A 19,051-nucleotide genomic window follows, 5' to 3' on the forward strand; every position below is an offset into this window, starting at 1 on the left:
CTTACAATTGTAAAGCTCAGATTCAGATGTGGTTCAGCTTCCCTGTTTGACTTGTTTATTCTTTTATGGACCATCGTTCAGGATCACCAAATATCTATATAATTTGTTATTTTGATATTTTCTGCACAAGAGAAAAGAGTACCAGCTTACAGCTAAGATCAAAAAGTACTAGTTTACATTTTACAAAATAGGTATATTGAAAGATCAATGTGAATGGCTTATAGGGATAGGACTTGGACCTGTGATTTCAGAGTTATAAGAAGCTCCCTAGTGAATAAACTCTCAATCTGTATTTTCTCTGAAACTTTTGCTTAGAGCACAAAGGGGTTAAGTGACTAGCCAGGGTCTTATAGCCAATATGTGTCAGAGGCAAGACTTAAACCCAGATTTTTCTGGTTCTGAAGTTGGCTTTCTATCCATTGCCTCTTATGAAGCTTATCAAAAAAAAGATCTCTCAATGGAACTTTTATATTTAATATAAAGCCCTAAATTGACACAAATGCTTACTATCTGTGTGACTTTGCACTTAATGCCCCTGGGCCCTAATTCCTCATCTTTGAAATGAGAGGTCTGAATTAGATTGTTTATAAGAGGTCCCTTACAGCTCTAGATCCATGACTCTTACAATTATACAATAAACATCTTAGCATAAAACATATCTACCATATACAAGGCTATTTATTCTCTTCACTAGATAACTTTCATCTGGATTCTGTTTTTAATAATTGAAATGCACTAATATTTTAAATTTAACCTGCAAAACAAATAACCTATTTCGTAACTATCCTTATCACTATTGCTTCAATACTATTGATATTTTCCCTTTTTCCATATGGAGACTTACTTATGGGTAATGACAATGCTTCATACTCATGCATTACAGTTGCCTAGGTGTAAACATTACTTCCTTCATTATACTCACCTAACTCTGTAAACCTCACTTCCTTCTATCTTATTAAGGTATCATATGAAACTGCCAGAACAAGTAGGTCAAATCATAACACTGGTGTTATAGAAAAGAAATTATGTCTTACAGTACTTTTTAATCCAATGTATTTTCACATCTCTTGCCCAAGTTTCTCCTAAACAGTCCATGATAGTAGGCACACGTAAATAAGGATGTAACATAAAATGCATAAATTTTTGGGTCTGAGGGCCTATAGCAAGGCTGAATAACAGTATTTAAGTCACAATCAGGCATTAACATATGAGGAAGAAATGGAGGTGGGCAGAGGGGAGAAAGCAAGAAAAGGATGCAGATGTGTGGAAGGCAATGTTATAAAAAGCAGTGTTCTGTGACAACTGCAGGCTATAGGTTAACTACTGCTGTGGCAGGAAGAAAGGGGCAGAAATTATAGTTGTTAAAATAAAATTTGGGAGAATAAATCATATTAATATATGAACATTATAGTTTCATTCCGAATCTATCCTGGAACTTTATGTATCTCTATGCCTTATTCCCAAATCTTCTTATTTCACTGAAGAAATTGAAGCAAATATATTTATTAAATGTTTACTGTGTGCTAAGCACTGTGCTGAGTACTGGAGATAAAATAAAAAGCACAAACACCAACCCCTGCCCTCAAGAAGCTGACCTTATAATGAGGGAGAAAAACTCCCCCAAAAAACTGTACACACAAGATACACACGGAAAGTGTCAGAGGAGATTAGCAAAGGACTGCTACAGAAAGTGGGATTTGAGATGGGTTTTGAAGAAAAGGAAGTCAACAGGTGAGGAAGCTATTTGCCAAGAACGCTTTCGTCTACCCTCTTACTTATCACATGTCACTGAGACAAGACTTTCCTCACTATGTCCTCTACCTTGATGTTTCATGAAAAAATGACCCTTCTCCATGCCAAAGCAAGCCCTTTTACATGTACTTTGGATCACATTCCATTCCATGTTGTCAAGCATATCCCTACTTTCTCTAATCTGAAATCTTTGCTTTAATGACTCGTTCTCCGTTACCCACACACTCATGTGTTCCCCATGCAGTCTAGCCATGGGGAACAGGTAGTGAAAAGTCACGAAGTAGGGAAATGAGTTGTGTGCAAGGAATGCAAAAAGTTGTTAGGAAGGACACAGATTATAAAGGGCTTTAAAAGTCAATCAGAGGAATTTATATTGGATCCTAGAGGACATATGGAGCCACTAAAGTTTATGGAGAAAGGTAGTGACATGGTCAGAACTGCACTTTGGTACAGACACTTTGGCAGTTGAGTAGAAGACAGTTTGGAGTGAAGAGATACTGGAGGGAAGGATACTGATTAGGAGGCTACTACATGGAAAGGGAGATGAGGGCCTGAACTAGGCTGGTAGCTGTGTGAATGGGGGATAAGGGATTTATATAAAAGATGTTGTGCAGGTAGAAATGATAGGATTTGGTAACAGATTTGAGGTGGAATGAGTGAAAAGGAGTCATCAAGAATGGCACTGGGGCCTGATAGGATGGTGGTGCCCTCCATAAGTTACAGGGAAATTTGGAAAAGAGTGGGATTTTGGGGAAAGATAATCAATTTTATTTTGTTAGAGATACCTATCTAGCTTGAGATGTCCAAAAGGCAGTTGGTGATGTGCGACTGGAAATCAGGAAAGAGGAAAAGAAAGGAATATGACAATCTAGGAATAATTTGCATAAAAGTGATAACTGAACCCAAGGGAACTGATGAGATCACCAAATGAGATAGTACAGAGGGAAAAGAGAAGGGGATCCAGAACAATCCCTTCAAGGGCAGAGACATCTGGGCATAACACAGAAGATACAGCAAAGGAGATGAAACAGGAAAGGTCAGCCAGGCAAACGGGGAGAAGAATCAGGAGAAAATGTTGCCATAAGAGCTAGGAAAAAGCAATTCCGCAAAAACCTAAAAAAGGAGAAAGTACTTAGAAGAGGGTGACTGACAATGCTAAAGTCTTCAGTGACATCAAGAAGAATGAAGAGCGAAGAAAGGTCATTAGATTTAGCAATTAAGACATAATTGTCGACTTTGAGAGAACAGTTTCAGCTGAATGAAATCATAAGTAGATGACAGAAAGTTTAGAAGAGAGTGAAGAAGACAGTTAGAAGAGGAAATAAAGGCAGCGAGCATAGAAAGTTTTCTCAAGGAGTTTAGGTGAGACGGCACAGAGAGATACAGGACAACTGCTAGCAGGGATGAAAAGATAAAATAAAATGTCATCTCTTCCAAACTGTGGAGGAAGACACCTGAGTGATGGGTGATGAGGTGGGCAGAAGAGGGAGCTCATGACAAAGAGCTTCAATTATTTTGGTGAAGTATGAACTGAGATCCTCAATGAGAGGATGGGAGTGTCATGGAAGGCTTAAGGAAGGATGAAGTTTAGGAGAGCTTCTGTGGTGAGTGGGAGAGAAAAACTGATTAGACAAGTGCAAAAAGACTGCCTTGCTGCAGTGAGGGTTCAAATGAGATTATGTAACATAAATTTGTGGTGGATCCAGTCAGCATGGTTTTGTTATTTTCCCCAACTCCTTTAAAGCAGCACATGAGTAGTAGTGAAGGATGGAAATGGTGGGAGTTAATCCAGGGTTGGGGTTGGATAAGTGCGATATGATAAAGGAACAAGAGATCTGAGAGCAGGGGAAATATTAGAACTGACTCATTAAGAGGTCAAGATAGGGAAGGGAGTAGAGTACAAGGGCAGGATAATGGCCTGGGAAAGAACTGTGGAGAGGAGAATTGGAGACCATAGTAAGGCCAAAGAACAGGGTTAGGGAGTCATAAGGCAGAGGTGAAAGATGAAATGATAAAAAATTTGCTAAATGAATTTTAGAGTTCATGAACATAGGAATGGGAACATCTGAGAGTGATGGAAAGATTAAGGATGTGAGATGACTCTCTCTATGCGATACTAAGGTAAAGTGGAGGAGTAAGTCATGGGAATTAAGCAGATAGAAGAACTAGGAAGTTAGGGCACTTTAGAACATTCTCCACTGAGTCCTTCAATTAATGCTGTTAAACCCAAGCTCCTACCTTTTCAAGGAATTTGCTACAGCTACCTGTACTGCACGTTTAATCTCTCCCATTCCACTGGTTCCTTCCAATTTATTTATGAATATATTTAGTTCTTTTAATACTTAAAAAAAGGGCTTTACATTGATGAAATTTCACTTCAATCCTCCCACCTTCCCTTCCAAGTGATAAGATTCTGAATCTGGATATTCTTTTCCAATGGTGCAGATCAAAATCTATCAGCACCTCATATGCTCTTAAATTTAGAGCTAGAAGAAGGTAATTTAGTTCTACTTTCTCATTTTACAGATGAAGAAACCAAGGCACAGAAAGTTGAAATGACTTACACAGAGATGATACAGCTAGTAAATGTCTGAGGTAGGATTTGAATTTAGGTCTTCCTGACTTTAATTTCAGTGCCTTATCCTTTATGCCATGATGTCCCTTCACATTCTAAGTGACTCTTGTGAATATTGTCCCATAAATCTTTAGGGTATTCTAACAGTAGGGTCTTTTCCTCGGTCTCAAGGTGATATAGATCTCAATGAAGCACATGGCCTGTCCACTGTTATCACTGGATTTTTAAAAATAACTGGCTGAACTTTTCCATTCATGGCTACTTTGAAATAAATGACACTGCTTTTTGTGTACAATTTGTTATCTGAAATATGAAATGTGTGGAATGATCTCAAAGACTTTGTAGAATGAGAAAGTTATCAAATGCCTTTTTATAGCAGAAACACTGTAAACTTTTCCTAATCATTCAGTATTTTTCCCCTTTCAGACTATCTGATCCATCAAGCTTGTAATATGCTGCAGTTGATTGACTACTACCATGTACATCCCTCCACTGTCCTTTTGGTAACCTGAAATTCTGACCCTTGGGAGTTTGTGGTATTCTAGGACCTGTGGCCAGTGAGCATTACTAGAACATTGGTATTTAAAAAAATGATGGCTTTTTGTTTTAGCAAGCAGTTTTACATTATCACAAATGTGTCATATCCCAGTTGCAATTCAATATATTCTTATGTTCTCTTCTTATCCATTTGTGGGACCTAGTTATTATTATCCACCTGCAGTATCTGTTCAAAACTGGTATTAGTCTGAATATATGTCATAATGTAGACAAGAGGCATTCTTTATCCACTTGGCTTCTACTATGTGGGTTGTTATAATGAAATTCTTTTAAAAAAAAAGTAGATAATATATTTAACATGTAAGTTAAAACCTAACTGCTTGTCACTGTTTTTCTCTACTGTTAAAAAAATGATTTAATAACCCTCTTTTCTTCCCTTTATTTTTGACATCATAATCACCCCCATTCCTGCCCCCCATTAAAAAACCCTTCCTCTATTACAAATAAGAATAGTCAAGTAAAATAAACCCATAAATTGGCCTATGAAAGCGTAAATCTCATGCTGTATCTCATGCTCATCACCTCTATCAATCTTGCGGCATCTGAAATGTCATTGTACTGATTTCGCGTTCTTAAGTTTTTTCAAAGTTGTTCTTTATAATGTAGTTATTGTATAAATTATTCTCCTGTTTCTACTCACTTTGCTTTGCATCAGTTAATACAATGTACCTATGTTACTTTGAATCTCTCACTTTCATAATTTCTTATAGCATACTAATAATTGCATTACACTCCTACACCATAATTTGTTTAGCCATTCTCCAATTGATAGGGATCTCACTCATTTCTCATTCTTTATTACTACAAAAGGAGCTGCTATAAATAGTTTTTGCATATAGTCTTTTTCCTCTTTGATTTTTTTGTTACAAGCCTAATATTGGGTGCAACGGGTCAAAAGGTATACATAGGCATAACTCCAAATTGCTTTCCAGAATGACCAGACCAATTTAAAACTCTACTGACACACCTATGTTTGTGTTTTAAAGTTTCTATTCAGCCTGAGTATTTTCATCAAGAGTGTCTGAAGTTTGGGGAGAGTAGGGGAGGGAGGAGGAGAAAAATTGTAAACTCAAAAGCTTATGGAAGTGATTGTTCATAAATCAAAATAAATTTTAAAAAATTAAAAAAAAAAATTAAAAAAACAAGAATGTCTGAAATCCTCTCTTTGATTAACGATCCCTTCAAAACCCGCCCCCCCCTTTTCCTGTATAGGATTATACTCAGTTTTATAGAACAAGTCATTCTCAGTTGAAAGCCTTTATTTTTGTTTGTTTTTCCAATACTGAATTCCAGTATCTCCTCTCCTTTAAAATAGTAACTGCCTGGTCTTATGTAATCCTGGCTGTGGTTCCTTGGTACATTAACTCTTTCTTTCTGGATGCCTGTGATATTTTTTCCTTCATTTGGAAGTCCTGGATTTTGGCTATGACATTCCTGGGATATTTTCAATTTGGAGTTTGTTGGTAGGCAATTGTTAGATTTCTTCTATTTTTACTTTGCCCTACATTGGTTCTAACAGATCTGGGCAGTTTTAAAAAATGATTTATTGGAACAGGATGTCTGGGACGTTTTTTGCTTTGTCATGATTTTCAGGGAGTCTTACCAAAAAATCATCTATCATCCATCTTCTCTCCCTCTCCTCCCCCCATTCCTGTCCCCCAGGTCAGTTGTTTTCTGATAGTAAATGACTTACATTTTCTTTTCTTTTCTTTTTCCTTCAGATTTTCGTTCTACTATCTCTTGTTGTCTCATGAAGTCATTGATTAATGTTTGATACATTTTAATTTTCAGGGAGTTCCTTACTTGGGTAAGATTTAGCATATCTTTTATATTAAGCTATTTATTATCCTTTCTATTCTTTCCTCTTGACTAGGCCTGCACAACCTGCAGCCTGCACGCGGCTTACTGCCCACAGGCCACTTGCAGACTGCCAAAGGATTTCCTTTACATCCAAAGGATGTTTTCCTCTATATTTTTCACAGGCTGCCTGAAATCCTTTGGCATGCAGCAAGCAGTCAGGGGACTGTAAGTGGGGGCAGGTTGTGCAGACCTACTCTATACCCCTCTTTTTATTAATATCCCCCAAAATTTCTTGCTTCATTTCTTCCATGATATATTATAGAGCTTCTGGCCAAGCTCTTCTTTTATTGGACTACAGTTATAGTTATTCTTTTCTTCTGGGCTTTTGTCTTGGATATCCTTGGATTCATGAAACTGACTTACTGTATGTCTCTTGTTTACTCCTACTTCTTGAAATGGGACTTGGTATAAAAAATGTTGGGGACTCTGTTTGGTTCTAATCCTTATCTGGGGTCTCGCTAATAGGTTTTCACTTCTATTGGTGTCTCCACTCAATGCTGACAAGTTTTAGGTCTGCCTATCTTCTCTGAGTACAGAGTACTATGTTATTCAGGGTTCTCAGCTGTCAGCATGTTGCAAAATTTTAGTGCCCCTAGGGTGTCAGGGTCTATCTATCTTTTTCTGTTTAAGATTCACTAGCTCCCACCTCCATGTCTTGGGTGAGAGCTGTAGCTCTTAGTGTCTGGCTGCCCTGGGGCTTCCTCACTGGTGCACTCCAGCCTCGGACCTCTGCACTGGCTCTGGTCTTTCTGGATGAACCCTTTCCTTTCCAAAAGGCTTTAGGCTGTGCCTTTGTGCAAACCTGGGCTGAATAAAGACACTAACTGTAGCTTCTTTTTGGATTTATTGATTTCATTTGGTCTGAAGCTCTTTTTTGATGCTCCGGCTCACACCACTCTCTCTGTGTCTTACCAGATGTCTATGCTGAACTCTTGAGTGACTGGGGATCATAATTTATTAGGTTCTTCAGTGTTCTGAAGTTTGATGCAATTAGCACAAAGTCATTCACAAACAGAAACAACTGGAGGAATAGAGAATTCTTTATCTATTTGAACTTTGCAATGACATCTTTGGCAAGCACATCTCTCTCATGCTCGGATTGATATTAATAAGAGTACTTAAGCAATACTATCTCTGTTGTTACATCTTTCAAGGAATCTTGTATGATCTTAAAACATGCACAGGAAACATCTTGTTGGGGATCCATTAGGGATGCTTTTTGCTTTACTAAATCAATTAAAAAAAAAACCTTAGCTGTTCTCTGCCTATGCTTTAATCAAGGATGTCCTTGATACAAAGCTACAGAATACAAGTCTATGACACTGGTTGTAGGACATTTTTTGAAGACTTTGTAAAAATGGGATAGAGGGCATAAGGACTGGTATTTACTGATGTCCTCACTACGACCTGTTTTTTTTTCACTCTAATAATACTGTTCCTGATATTTACTAACCATTCAGTTTCCAGCCTTTTCAGATACCTTAAGAATGAATCCCCCAGTGCCCTCAAAATTGTCAGCTCTAGGATGGACCTCACTTGTGCATATTTGGTCTAGGCTAGCTGTTCTAATCTTTTTGTTTTAGTTTTGAACCAGTTCTCTCTCTACATCATTATGAAGCACAATGAAGATATCATATTGGTAGTTCTACTGACATTGATGGAGAATATAGCTTATCAAAGTCTTAATAAATATCTTCCATTTTCCCCATTTGTTGTCCTTTCAGTTGTATCCTTAAGTGCTCAAGTGCTTAATTTGGTCTCACACCAAGCTTTATGCAAATTAATTTTTTCCCTTAATTACTTCTGGATGCTTCATGGGAAATACTACTCATAATCATCTACTCCCTTCTCTGTGTAATTTGTAATGACTTTATATCCTAAACCACTGCTATTGGTGGCTGCCTCTTCCTCCAAAGTGAAAAAAGATCAGGGTTTGGTAACCAAGGCAGTATGAAGTTCTTTTGCTCTCCACACTGTGGTGATTGTCTTACATTGGTTAAATTTCCAGAAGAAATGGTGATTGTTGATGTTGACATCTGTTCCTATATTAATGTTCCATTACAGGGTCAGAGATTATTTAAAGTAGGGCAGTTGGACCTGTTTTAATGTATACCTCCTCAAAGAGAACCTGTTAACCTCTCTTAATTCAGCTGCAACTTTCTTTTATTTTCTGAGTTCACTTACAGTAAGAATACCAATGCTTACATGATTCAAGTTTTCCTAGGAATATGTTGACTAGTTGGGTCACTGGACAAGGAACTTGCTAAAAAACTGTGATTCTTAATACCTTCTATGAAACTTTTGGAAAAAAAAAAAAACCAGGCATACTTATATACAAAGAGGATATTTTCATTTCCTCACTATTTATTTTCTCCTTAACCACTTAAGATCTGACTTCTTTTTCCATCATTCAACTAAAAACCAATGACGTAAATTACCAAATCTAATGAACTTTTTTCAGTCCTAATTCTCCTTGCTCTTCCTATAGCTTTTGAATCTGTTGCCCCACCACTCTCCCAATCCCTTTCTGTGTGTTGTTCTCCTTTCTTGAATTGGAGAGACTGTATTCTCATGGTTCTCCTCTAATTGCACTTTTACTGTCTTCTTTATTGCCTCTTTACTGTTAGAACACAGTCAGATGATACAATGGGCCTGCAGTTAGGAAGACCCAAGTTCAAATATAGCCTTAAACACTTATTAGCTGTTTGACCCTGGGCAAATCACTTAACTGACATCTGCCTCAGTTTCCTCAACTATAAAATGGTGATAATAAAAGCACTTAACTCCCAGTGTTTTGAGGATCAAATGAGATAATAATTGTAAAGCACTTAGGACAGTGCTCGACATAGTAAGTGCTACATAAATGTTGGCAATTATTATAGTTACTGTTGCTGTTGTAAAATGGGGTAAGTAAAGCATCTACCTCCCAGGGTTGTTGTAAGGATTCAATGATATAATATTTGTAAAGTGCTTAGCACAGTGCCTAGCACATAAAGCATATTTGTTTCCTTCCTTCCAGACCTCTCAAGATCTTCCAAGGTTCTGTACCTGATAGTTTTTTCTCTTGATATTATTTTCCCTTGGCAATCTCCTTTACTGCCACAATTTCAAACAAGGCTTTTGGATGACTTAACCCTTTCATGGCTGGAACACTTCTTTCCTCAGTCACCTACTATATTTAGGCTTGGGGCCACATTTCACTTAACTCCCCCAACTTCTCCTCCTCACCAGTCCTCATGCTGATTCCTGGTATTCCTGTTTTCTGGCCATCTCCTTTCCAATTTTAGAGCCTTAAACAAATCAACTCCTGTCTTGGAAATAGTGTATCAATTTACTCCTCTATGGCTCTACTCAATATCCTAGTAACTTTCCAAACTAAAACACCCCTCTCCCTGGCTACCACTTCCCATTATGTTTTCTCTTTCCTTTAACCAGAATATAATCTCCATATTGGCAGACGCTATCTTTGCTTTTGTATTATATCTCCAGCACTTGTGTGCTTGACATAAAGTAAACATTTAAAAAATGTTTTTCCTTCCATTCATTCAAGCAATTTTTCTCTCTTCATGAAATGCTAAATCCCGTATTATCTTTCTTCCCTTTGTGTTTAGCTAGTTCATTCAACCTCCCAATTCAATTATAACTCCAGTCCTTCCTTCAGTTATCTGAGGTTCTCTCCTTCCTTCTTTCCCTATTTTTATTCCACTAAAAGGTACTTCCTTTTCCTGCTAAGAACTTGAAAAATAAGTTACATCCCCACTCTGCCCAAAATACTCTTTAGGTGTAAAACCAGAGTAGCTAAAAGGAGAAAATGGGCCTAAAACAGGAAAAGCTTTCAAAATACTTGAAAACAGAAAGCAAAAAGTTAGCACTTTATATACGCATGTATATATTTATATTTATAGTTTCAAAATATAAGATCTACAACGAAGTTCAACTACAGTATTTTTTTTTATTAGATTCTTCTTGGTGAAACCAGTTGCTACTCAGTACCATATTACTATTCTAACCAACTATGTAATATTTCATAATTTGAAATAAATGCTGAAGTTCCAATATTTTTAAAATAGAAGTCAAATTTCCTTTATCATATCATTGATTTATAGATGGAGTGAAAAAAAATAAATCTAAAGGAATGAGAAAATAAAATAAAAAGATGTGTAAAATGATGCTGATTTCTTTGACCATACATTTATATTAGCAAAGTATATACTAAATTCAAGATCTAAGAAGGCAGGGAGATCTACATATTGTGCAAATCACAGTTGCTTTAGAATATGAATATTTATATATACAAAATGTATTTTGCTAAAGAGATTATCTAATAGTCTTCATATCTACAAGATCATTTTTCCTCATAAAATTTCAAATTTACTTCTAAATTACTGTTGAAAAAACCAGAAAGGAAAGCTGTTATATTTTTTCCTCCTACTATTCAATGATTTGTTCTAAAATCAGACAATACAATAAAATATAATTTCAAAGTGATTTAAATTCAAATTAATTTGAATTTTGACTGTGCTCATAATTGTTCACGAAATGTTAAAACATGACAATTTTTCTAATTAAAAATGTTTAATAGAGTACTAACAGATATAGTAAACAAAATTTTCAGTAGTTATCTGATTAAGTATAATGGATTTAACTTATCCAGCAATATTTACTCTGAATAGGACAATAGGTATGCTGAATATTTAACTGGTACCAAAATGGACAATTACTTGATTTTTTTTATCTCTCCATCAATTGTTTTTGAAAGAACAAAACATTATAGCCTACACAGGAGAAATAATTCAAATACTCCAGGCTAGAATATGTTTAATAATGTTTTAAAATGTCACATGATGATCCTATGATTTAAATGCTATTTGTATTGAGGGACATTATTAATATTAGAACTGGCTTCACTTTAAAAGAATTAAACATGCCAGCTCATCATAATTAATGGCTGTAAAGATACACAAAGTATTTTGCATTCAAAATTCCATCATTGGGACACAGACCACACAAATGTTTAAACTATCAACTAATTTAAATGCAAGTAGTTATGAAATACACAACTAAGTGTCTTAATGGGAAAAAAAAACCCCAAAGTATCCAAAAGAATAAACCCATAATCCTGGGGTTTCTTTGAAAATGTATTAAAATGAGCTTGTTTTCTAGGTTAGGAATCTTTAAGCACTCATAAAATAAAAATGGGTGAGGGAGGGTAAAAGGGATAGATAGAGCTTGCTACATTATAAGGGAGACTTTCACAAACACTAATAATAAGCCACAGACAAAACAGCAGTAGATAATATTTTCATTTTTCTGCTCAGTGTAGCATATCTTTAAGCAAGCAGCTCTTTTTGCTAAGACGCCATTTTATCAAATCTGAATCGCAGCCAAGAGCTTAGGATGCCATGCTACTGCAGCTCCTAAAGTGTTATGTAATAAACTGATTTAACAGACGCACATGCTATTTACTAATTTTTTGCTGTGTAACGTTTTCCTGCTCTAATAGGGGCTGATGGGTAATGAAATACCTGAAGAAAGGTGTCGCCCAACCATCCTAGGAGACGCTACATTGTGTGCAGAGCTGCCTCTACGTCTGCATCTATGTTCGCCTGGGCTCTCCGCTTCAATATGTCGGCTTTGTACAGCATGAGCCTCATCCTGTAGGGCTGCCAAAAAAATCTCTCAGTGCAAGCGTGTTCTCAGACAACCTGCAAGCTCATTCGGGCTTTAGCTATAGTGATTGGGATATGCCCTTTCTGTAACATGGAGTTACCCCCATATTATTCAGTGCTAGGTTATATTAGCAACAGATGAGATTTTAAAGCTTTGATTATCTAATCACAGCTGACACTAAACCGATCTTCCTTACTCTTTAAATTCTTCCAACTGTCAAAAACATTTTCACTTTAGGACCCAACTACAATTAACACTGTAACTGTTTTTCTTCTGTTTTTTGAAAGTCAGCCAAAACAACAACCACATACTGGCAACTGGCTGCATTCAAATAAATTCCTGCCTCCTTCACAGACTCTTTCTATACATCTATATCCTTTTCTCTTCCTCTTTCTCCAAATGACCCTAGATATTTGGCATACTATCACTGGTGGTAATATTCTAAATGAGCCCTATGTACAAACTGGTAAGTCACCAACTTCTTAATTATATCTTTGTTTCTTCCTCCAGAAAGATCTAAGCAGTGAACATGAGTGCAAATTAATCAAAGCCTGTTTATAAATGTACAGAATGGCCACCCCAAATGATATATTTCTTTCTTATCACAGAAAAAAATAAAAGAAAAACAAATCTTTAAAAATCGCAAACTGGAGGAGTTATACTGCAGATTTGTGAAGACATTGTTTGAATAGCAAACACTATGACAGAATGACATTTTCTGGATCTCAACAGTGGCATGATTCATTGCATTTATACGGTAACAGCATGCTAATTCAGACAATCCTTTTAATATGGGTACACTAGGGTCTATGGGAATCAACACAGAGGCCAAGTGCCCTTTCTCAACTATTATTTTGTTGTAAGGCAAATTTTAAATTTACTAATAAAAATACTTCTTTAGTTTCCAGAAAGATGGTCGGTTTTAAAATGTATACATTGAACGTTATAGGTAATCTATTCTAATCACCCTCCTAAAGTTGGGAACTACTGTAAAAGATAACTAACAGATGAATATTCCAGCCTCTGTTTGAATATATCCAGTGAAGGAGACCTCCTTACTTTGGGAGATCATATTTGACAATTCCTTCCAACAATTGTTAGAAAGTTCATTTTTATAGTGAGGGGAGATATACCTCTTCATAACTTCTACCTATTGGCAGTAGTTCTGTACTCTGAAATTACGTTTAATAAATCTAATTAGTCTCTCAGCTGTAATCACTCTGCTCATTTGACCCTCTCTCTGGGCTGAATTCATCCATTCATTCATAGCAGGTCTATAACAAATACTTGGTAATACATCTACCATGCTTCAGTCTCCTTGTGAAACCATAGAAGCAGTTGTGCTACAGTGTAAAAGAGAGTGGATTTGGTATCTTAAGACCTGGGGCAAATCCCAGTTGTGTCACTTACTACCTGTGTGATATTGGGCACATCACTTAATTTCCCTAAGACTCAGTCTTCTCATCTATAAAATGGGGATAATCAATTAAACCGCATTTATGTGCCTACTACGTGCCAGATTTATAACAGAAGCCAGGGATACAAAGGAAAAAAATGAAAGAGCTCCTATTCTCAAGGAGTTTACAATTCATTAATGGAAACAACATGTGCTTATAACACAAAAAAATTACCAGATAATTTTTTTGAGGGGGAGGGTACTAGTAACTGAAGGGGGCAGGGGAATCAGGAAAGGCCTCTTAAAGAAGTAGTGCTTGTACCTGATATTTCAAAGAAACAATGGCCATTAAAAGGCAGATATGAGGATAGGGTAAATCCCAGATATGGATAACAGACAGTGAAGAATAGCACGAAGTCTAGACTACAGAGCAGTGGAAAAGGTGTAATGTATAATTAAGCTGGAAAGTTATGTTGGGGCTTTCCAGTCACAGAGGGTTGAGTAGAGGACAGAATATAAGAATGTATGCAAAAGTTTTATAAACCATAAAGTATTATGCAAAATGCCAGCTGCTATTATTAACATCCCCAGTTCCCTCAACTGTTTTTATGATACGATTTACAGAACCCCTACCATCCTTAGTAACTTTCTCCTGAATGTTTTCCAGTCAGCCAATATGCCTATTAAATCTCAGAACTGGATGTGATAAAGCAGAAATTAAAATCAAGCATCTTTTGATTCCCCATCTACTATGATGAGCAACCTCTTACTAGAAGATTTGTCTGTACTTAAAAAAAAATTCCTGCATGCCATTAAGTAATCTCTATAGTGAAAAAGCTACTACTTTAATCATTCTTAATGGCCTAAAAATAATTTTGTCAAATTGGTGACCTATTAGGCAAGACTGTTTTACACTATTATCAAAATTTCACTTTAGCATAAATTTTATTGAACCTTAAAATCTGGACATAAATCCTGAAAACAACATTGTTATTTTCACTATCATCATAAAATCAACAAAGCTATTTCAGCAAAATGGTGCTCAAAAGTTCTGACAAATGTTGCCAATATTTGAAAAGCCAGTGATAGTAGAATTTAAAACCATTCAAAAAAAATGAGAGAAATAATCTAATTCAGGATTTTTGTGAAGTAAAGAATAAGACCAAAACGTCTGTTGCTTCTCAATGTCTCTGAAGCATATAATAAGCTTACTGAATATTTATTCTCATATTCTCTAGCCAATTTTTCCCTCATATTATAACAAACAGAATTTAACAGTATGATAACCTATAAAGGAAATGAAGATTTGTTTTTGTCCCAACTCAATTTTGCATTTCCTGTCCCTGTTAAATATTCCTAAGATATATGGGAAGATGATGGTCATTAAGTGGAAAATTTGAAAAAAAAAATACGTGGGAAATCAAGAAATAAAAAAAGTGACAGCTCTATGCAGCATGTGTGCTAAATTAGATGCAAACATAATTACTGGATTATTTCATACACCTGGATTTTTCTAAATGCCAAATACAGTGAAGAACATAATGAAGACACACAAATTGTACTGAATTTAATAGGGAAATAATGCTATATTAAAGAATAACAAATCCCACAAATATTAAACCTAAAAAGACAATTCAATTCAGTAAAAATCAAACAACTATTCAGAGTGAGGAAATATATGGTGTTCATGCCTTGGAACAAAAAGATCAGGTTGAATCAAATGTGTGTAATATTATCATGGTCAAATAAGTACAAACTATATTTTGGCATGTATAAATAAGAGTACTGATGTCAAAGTACACTAAATAATTGTACTATAATTAAATGCTTGAGGTGGGGAACTGGGTGAACAGACAGCCCAGGAGAACAGAATGAAAAAAAATATGATCATAATACTGTTTTTTGTATTTCTTTTGAGGGATTATAAAAAAAAAGGCTCTTTAGGAAGACTTAAAGTTATTAGATTTTGATGTACTTGATATGCAAATTAACAGCAAAAACTTAGATTCACAAATACTTTAGAAGTGTGCTTGATTAATTCCAATTCTCTGTATAGGATTTACCCCAAAGAATGGAGGTCTTTTCTTGGTATTTTATCATTCTATAGGAACCATCAGCATTCAAGCTGTCCATCACTTATTATCCATTGCTTTTAATTCATTATTGGCCCATTTTCATTTCTGATCATATATTTCCTGGATAATATTTTTTATAATACTTTTTTTTGTGCAAATCACTGCTTGTAATATGCTGTAGCCTATTTAAGTCTGAATGTTTTTCCACCATAATCTTCACAGATAGGCAGATAAGAATGTTGGACCTAGAGTTATGAGATGAGTTTAAATCCCACCCCATTTCCTGCAACCATGAGTAAACAGCCCTAATAAAAGGGGTGATAATATTACTTGCATTATCTACTACACAGGGTTGTTGCAAAGAAAACGTCTTTAAGTGCAACATATATATGTAAGCAATTGTTATATTATGATCTACAAACGTGTAATTCTCTCAGAAAACTATATATGCAACTAAAAGTTTTCTACAAATGGGACACACAGGACTCCACTTTAGGGTAGACAGTGAAGCACTCCCGATGTGGGGAGATGCGAACTTTTAAACATTTAACATAAACCAACATTTGAACTTTTAAATATTTTAAACATAAGTAATATTATTCTTGGCTGACTTATGCTGTACAACTTTTTCAAACCAGGAAAAAGGAAGTTGCAATTCCCCTAAACTTATATTAAACATAATCCTTCCTACAAGTGTCCTAATTTCATCTAAGGCTATTACATCGCCGAAGAACTCAGATCTACTCCTAAAGAATATCAATCCAATGATATAAAGTGGCTACAGTGTTTAGTGAGTGCCCTTTAAGGACACCAGAACCTAGATAAGGAGGATCTATGTACAGTAACTCCTGGGTAAAGAGCAGACAGAAAAAGCAGTTGAAGTGAAACAGCTTCAAGAGATTATCCTTCCTGGTCACATGACAACTCTGAATTTCATTCAACTCACTAGAAACAGTCTACTGCCAGTTTCTTAGGGATAAGTCAATCATCTGTCCCCTGCTTGGTTAATCCATTCTTCATTCTGTTAACCCATAAGCTTCAACAGCTAGAAAAATTAGATATAAAAATGTAATTGTATTTTATATGATCAACTTGAAAATACAGCATGTGTCAAATTCTGTTACAATAAATATAAATTCCTGTATAACTGAAAGACGTCCAAGTTCCAGCTGATGGCTTACCTACTTCAAGCAATAGCTGACACAAAATTTCAGTTCAACTTTCTGGACAGTACCTTAAAATTCACATTAAAATAATTTGACCTGAATGTGAATTCATCTATTGACCTGCAATGTGTAAAATAAAGTTTAGAGAACACTTCCTGTCTTGGGAAGACCAATTTAAAATATAACAGTGTATTAAGAGAACAGGCCATAATGTGGTAACAAAATGTTATGGCTAATTTAGTAATTTTTTCCTAAGAAATCCTACTTTACAAAAAGGAAGTGAGTCCACATTAGGCAGACTGTAGGATCAGAGATTTTTAGAAGTGATATTACAAGCCATCTGATCTAACTCTTTCATTTTATAGATCAATTACTCAACAAATATTTATTAAGCACCTATTATGTGCCAGGCACTGGGCTAGGCACTATGGATATGACCCCCCCCCCCAAAAAAAGGAAATCGTCCCCATTCTCAAGAAGCTTACATTTTATCAAGTGACACACATACACATATATAAGGATAAGTAGAATAAAACCAAATAAATACAAAATATTTATTTATAAAGAGTGGAATGCACTAGCATTTGAGTGGGGTAGGAAATCAGAAAGCACTTATGTTAGAAGGTGGTGCTTGAGATGGGTCTTGAAGGAAGTGAGAGATTCTATGAAGGAGATTACAAGTCCAAGCATGGAGGACAGTCAGTGCCAGACACAGTGACAGGAAAGCTGTATACAGGAACTGAGGAACAGAGAAAAGGTCAGTTGGGCAAAACCATAGACTACATAAAGGGTATTAGTGTATAGTAAGGCTGGAAGGATAAGCTGGGGCCAAGTTGTAAAAGAGCTTTGAATGCCAAATAATAGAGTTTCTATTTTATTCTAGATAGAGAGCTAGTAGAATTTGAGTAGGGGGAATGACATATCTATGAGTAAGGAAACTCACTTTAGCAGCTGAGTGGAGGATGAAATGGCATGACAAGAGACTTGAGGCAGGGAGATCAATTAGGAGGCCACTGCAATAGTTCAGTTGAGATGTGATGAGGACCTGAATTTAGGTGGTGGCCATGAGAGTAATGAGAAGGGGATATAGAAAGATGTCAGAGATGTTGTGGGAGGTATAAGTGGCAAAAGTTAGCAACTAAGTAAGTACGTGATGAGGAAGGAAGGAAGGAAGGGAACAAGCATTTATTAAGTGCCTATTAAGAGCTAGGCACTTTGCAAAGCCCTTGACAAATATCCTGCTTGATCATCACAAAAACCCTGGGAGATAGGTAGCTATTATTATCATTTCTTCTTATAGTTGAAGAAACTGAGCACAGATTAAGTGACTTTCCCAGGGTCACATAGCTAGTTAAATGTCTAAGGCTGGATTTGAACTCAGGTTTTCCTGACTACAGACCCAATGTTCTATCTACTGTGCCACCTACTATGCCTCATGAAGATTATAAATATGGAATGTGGAAGTGTCCTTATCAGAAATAGAAAAGTTTAGTGTGAGAAGGGCAGGTGTTAGAGGAAAGATACTGAGTTCTGTTTTGGACATGCTGAATTTGAAGTCCAGAGACATTAAGGGTATAAGTGCAATCCAAGTAAGCAGTGAGTGGCAGATCTATGATTCAAAATCGGGTCTCAGGTTCCAAATTCAGTACTCTTTCCACTGAACTTTTAAGTCTTTTAAGATTACCAAGACATTAAGTAAATGTGAATTTATAATTTTGCTTTAGGTTCTTATCTGTTCAAACTGCTCTCCATTCCTTAGCATCTAATCTGTGGCTTAGTAAGGAAAGTTTTTGGTGGAGTCAAGACAGATAAACTTGTCTTTACTTAACTAAACAAGTATTTATCAAGTGCCTGCTACATGCCTAGCATTGTCTTAGGTGCTGAGAAGTTTAAGAACTATAAGACAGCATTTCAAGATGCTTACAAGCTGCAGTGATCAGACTAATTCAGTAAAACTGACAAGCAATATATGGGTTTGAAGACTGGGAAAAGAAGAGAA

At 36.0% G+C, this 19,051-nt stretch overlaps 1 protein-coding gene across 5 annotated transcripts in view; it reads right to left on the reverse strand.

The window, feature by feature from the left end:
* Window positions 1–19,051, reverse strand: part of TNRC6C (trinucleotide repeat containing adaptor 6C) — a 171,185-nt gene that overhangs the window by 102,357 nt on the left and 49,777 nt on the right. For 2 of the 5 annotated variants that reach the window (XM_027850098.1, XM_027850097.1), the window contains exon 1: window positions 12,271–12,400. The exons of 2 other annotated variants lie outside the window; for them this stretch is intronic. In XM_027850098.1, coding sequence (XP_027705899.1) covers window positions 12,271–12,295 — 25 coding nt within the window. In that variant the 5' untranslated portion in view covers window positions 12,296–12,400. Of the gene's footprint in view, window positions 1–12,270; window positions 12,409–19,051 lie in introns of those variants that run through there. One more of the 5 variants, XM_027850096.1, reaches the window with a different exon arrangement.

This window comes from Vombatus ursinus, unplaced genomic scaffold, assembly GCF_900497805.2.
Source record: "Vombatus ursinus unplaced genomic scaffold, bare-nosed wombat genome assembly UNPS02008996.1, whole genome shotgun sequence".
Lineage (NCBI taxonomy): Eukaryota > Metazoa > Chordata > Mammalia > Diprotodontia > Vombatidae > Vombatus > Vombatus ursinus.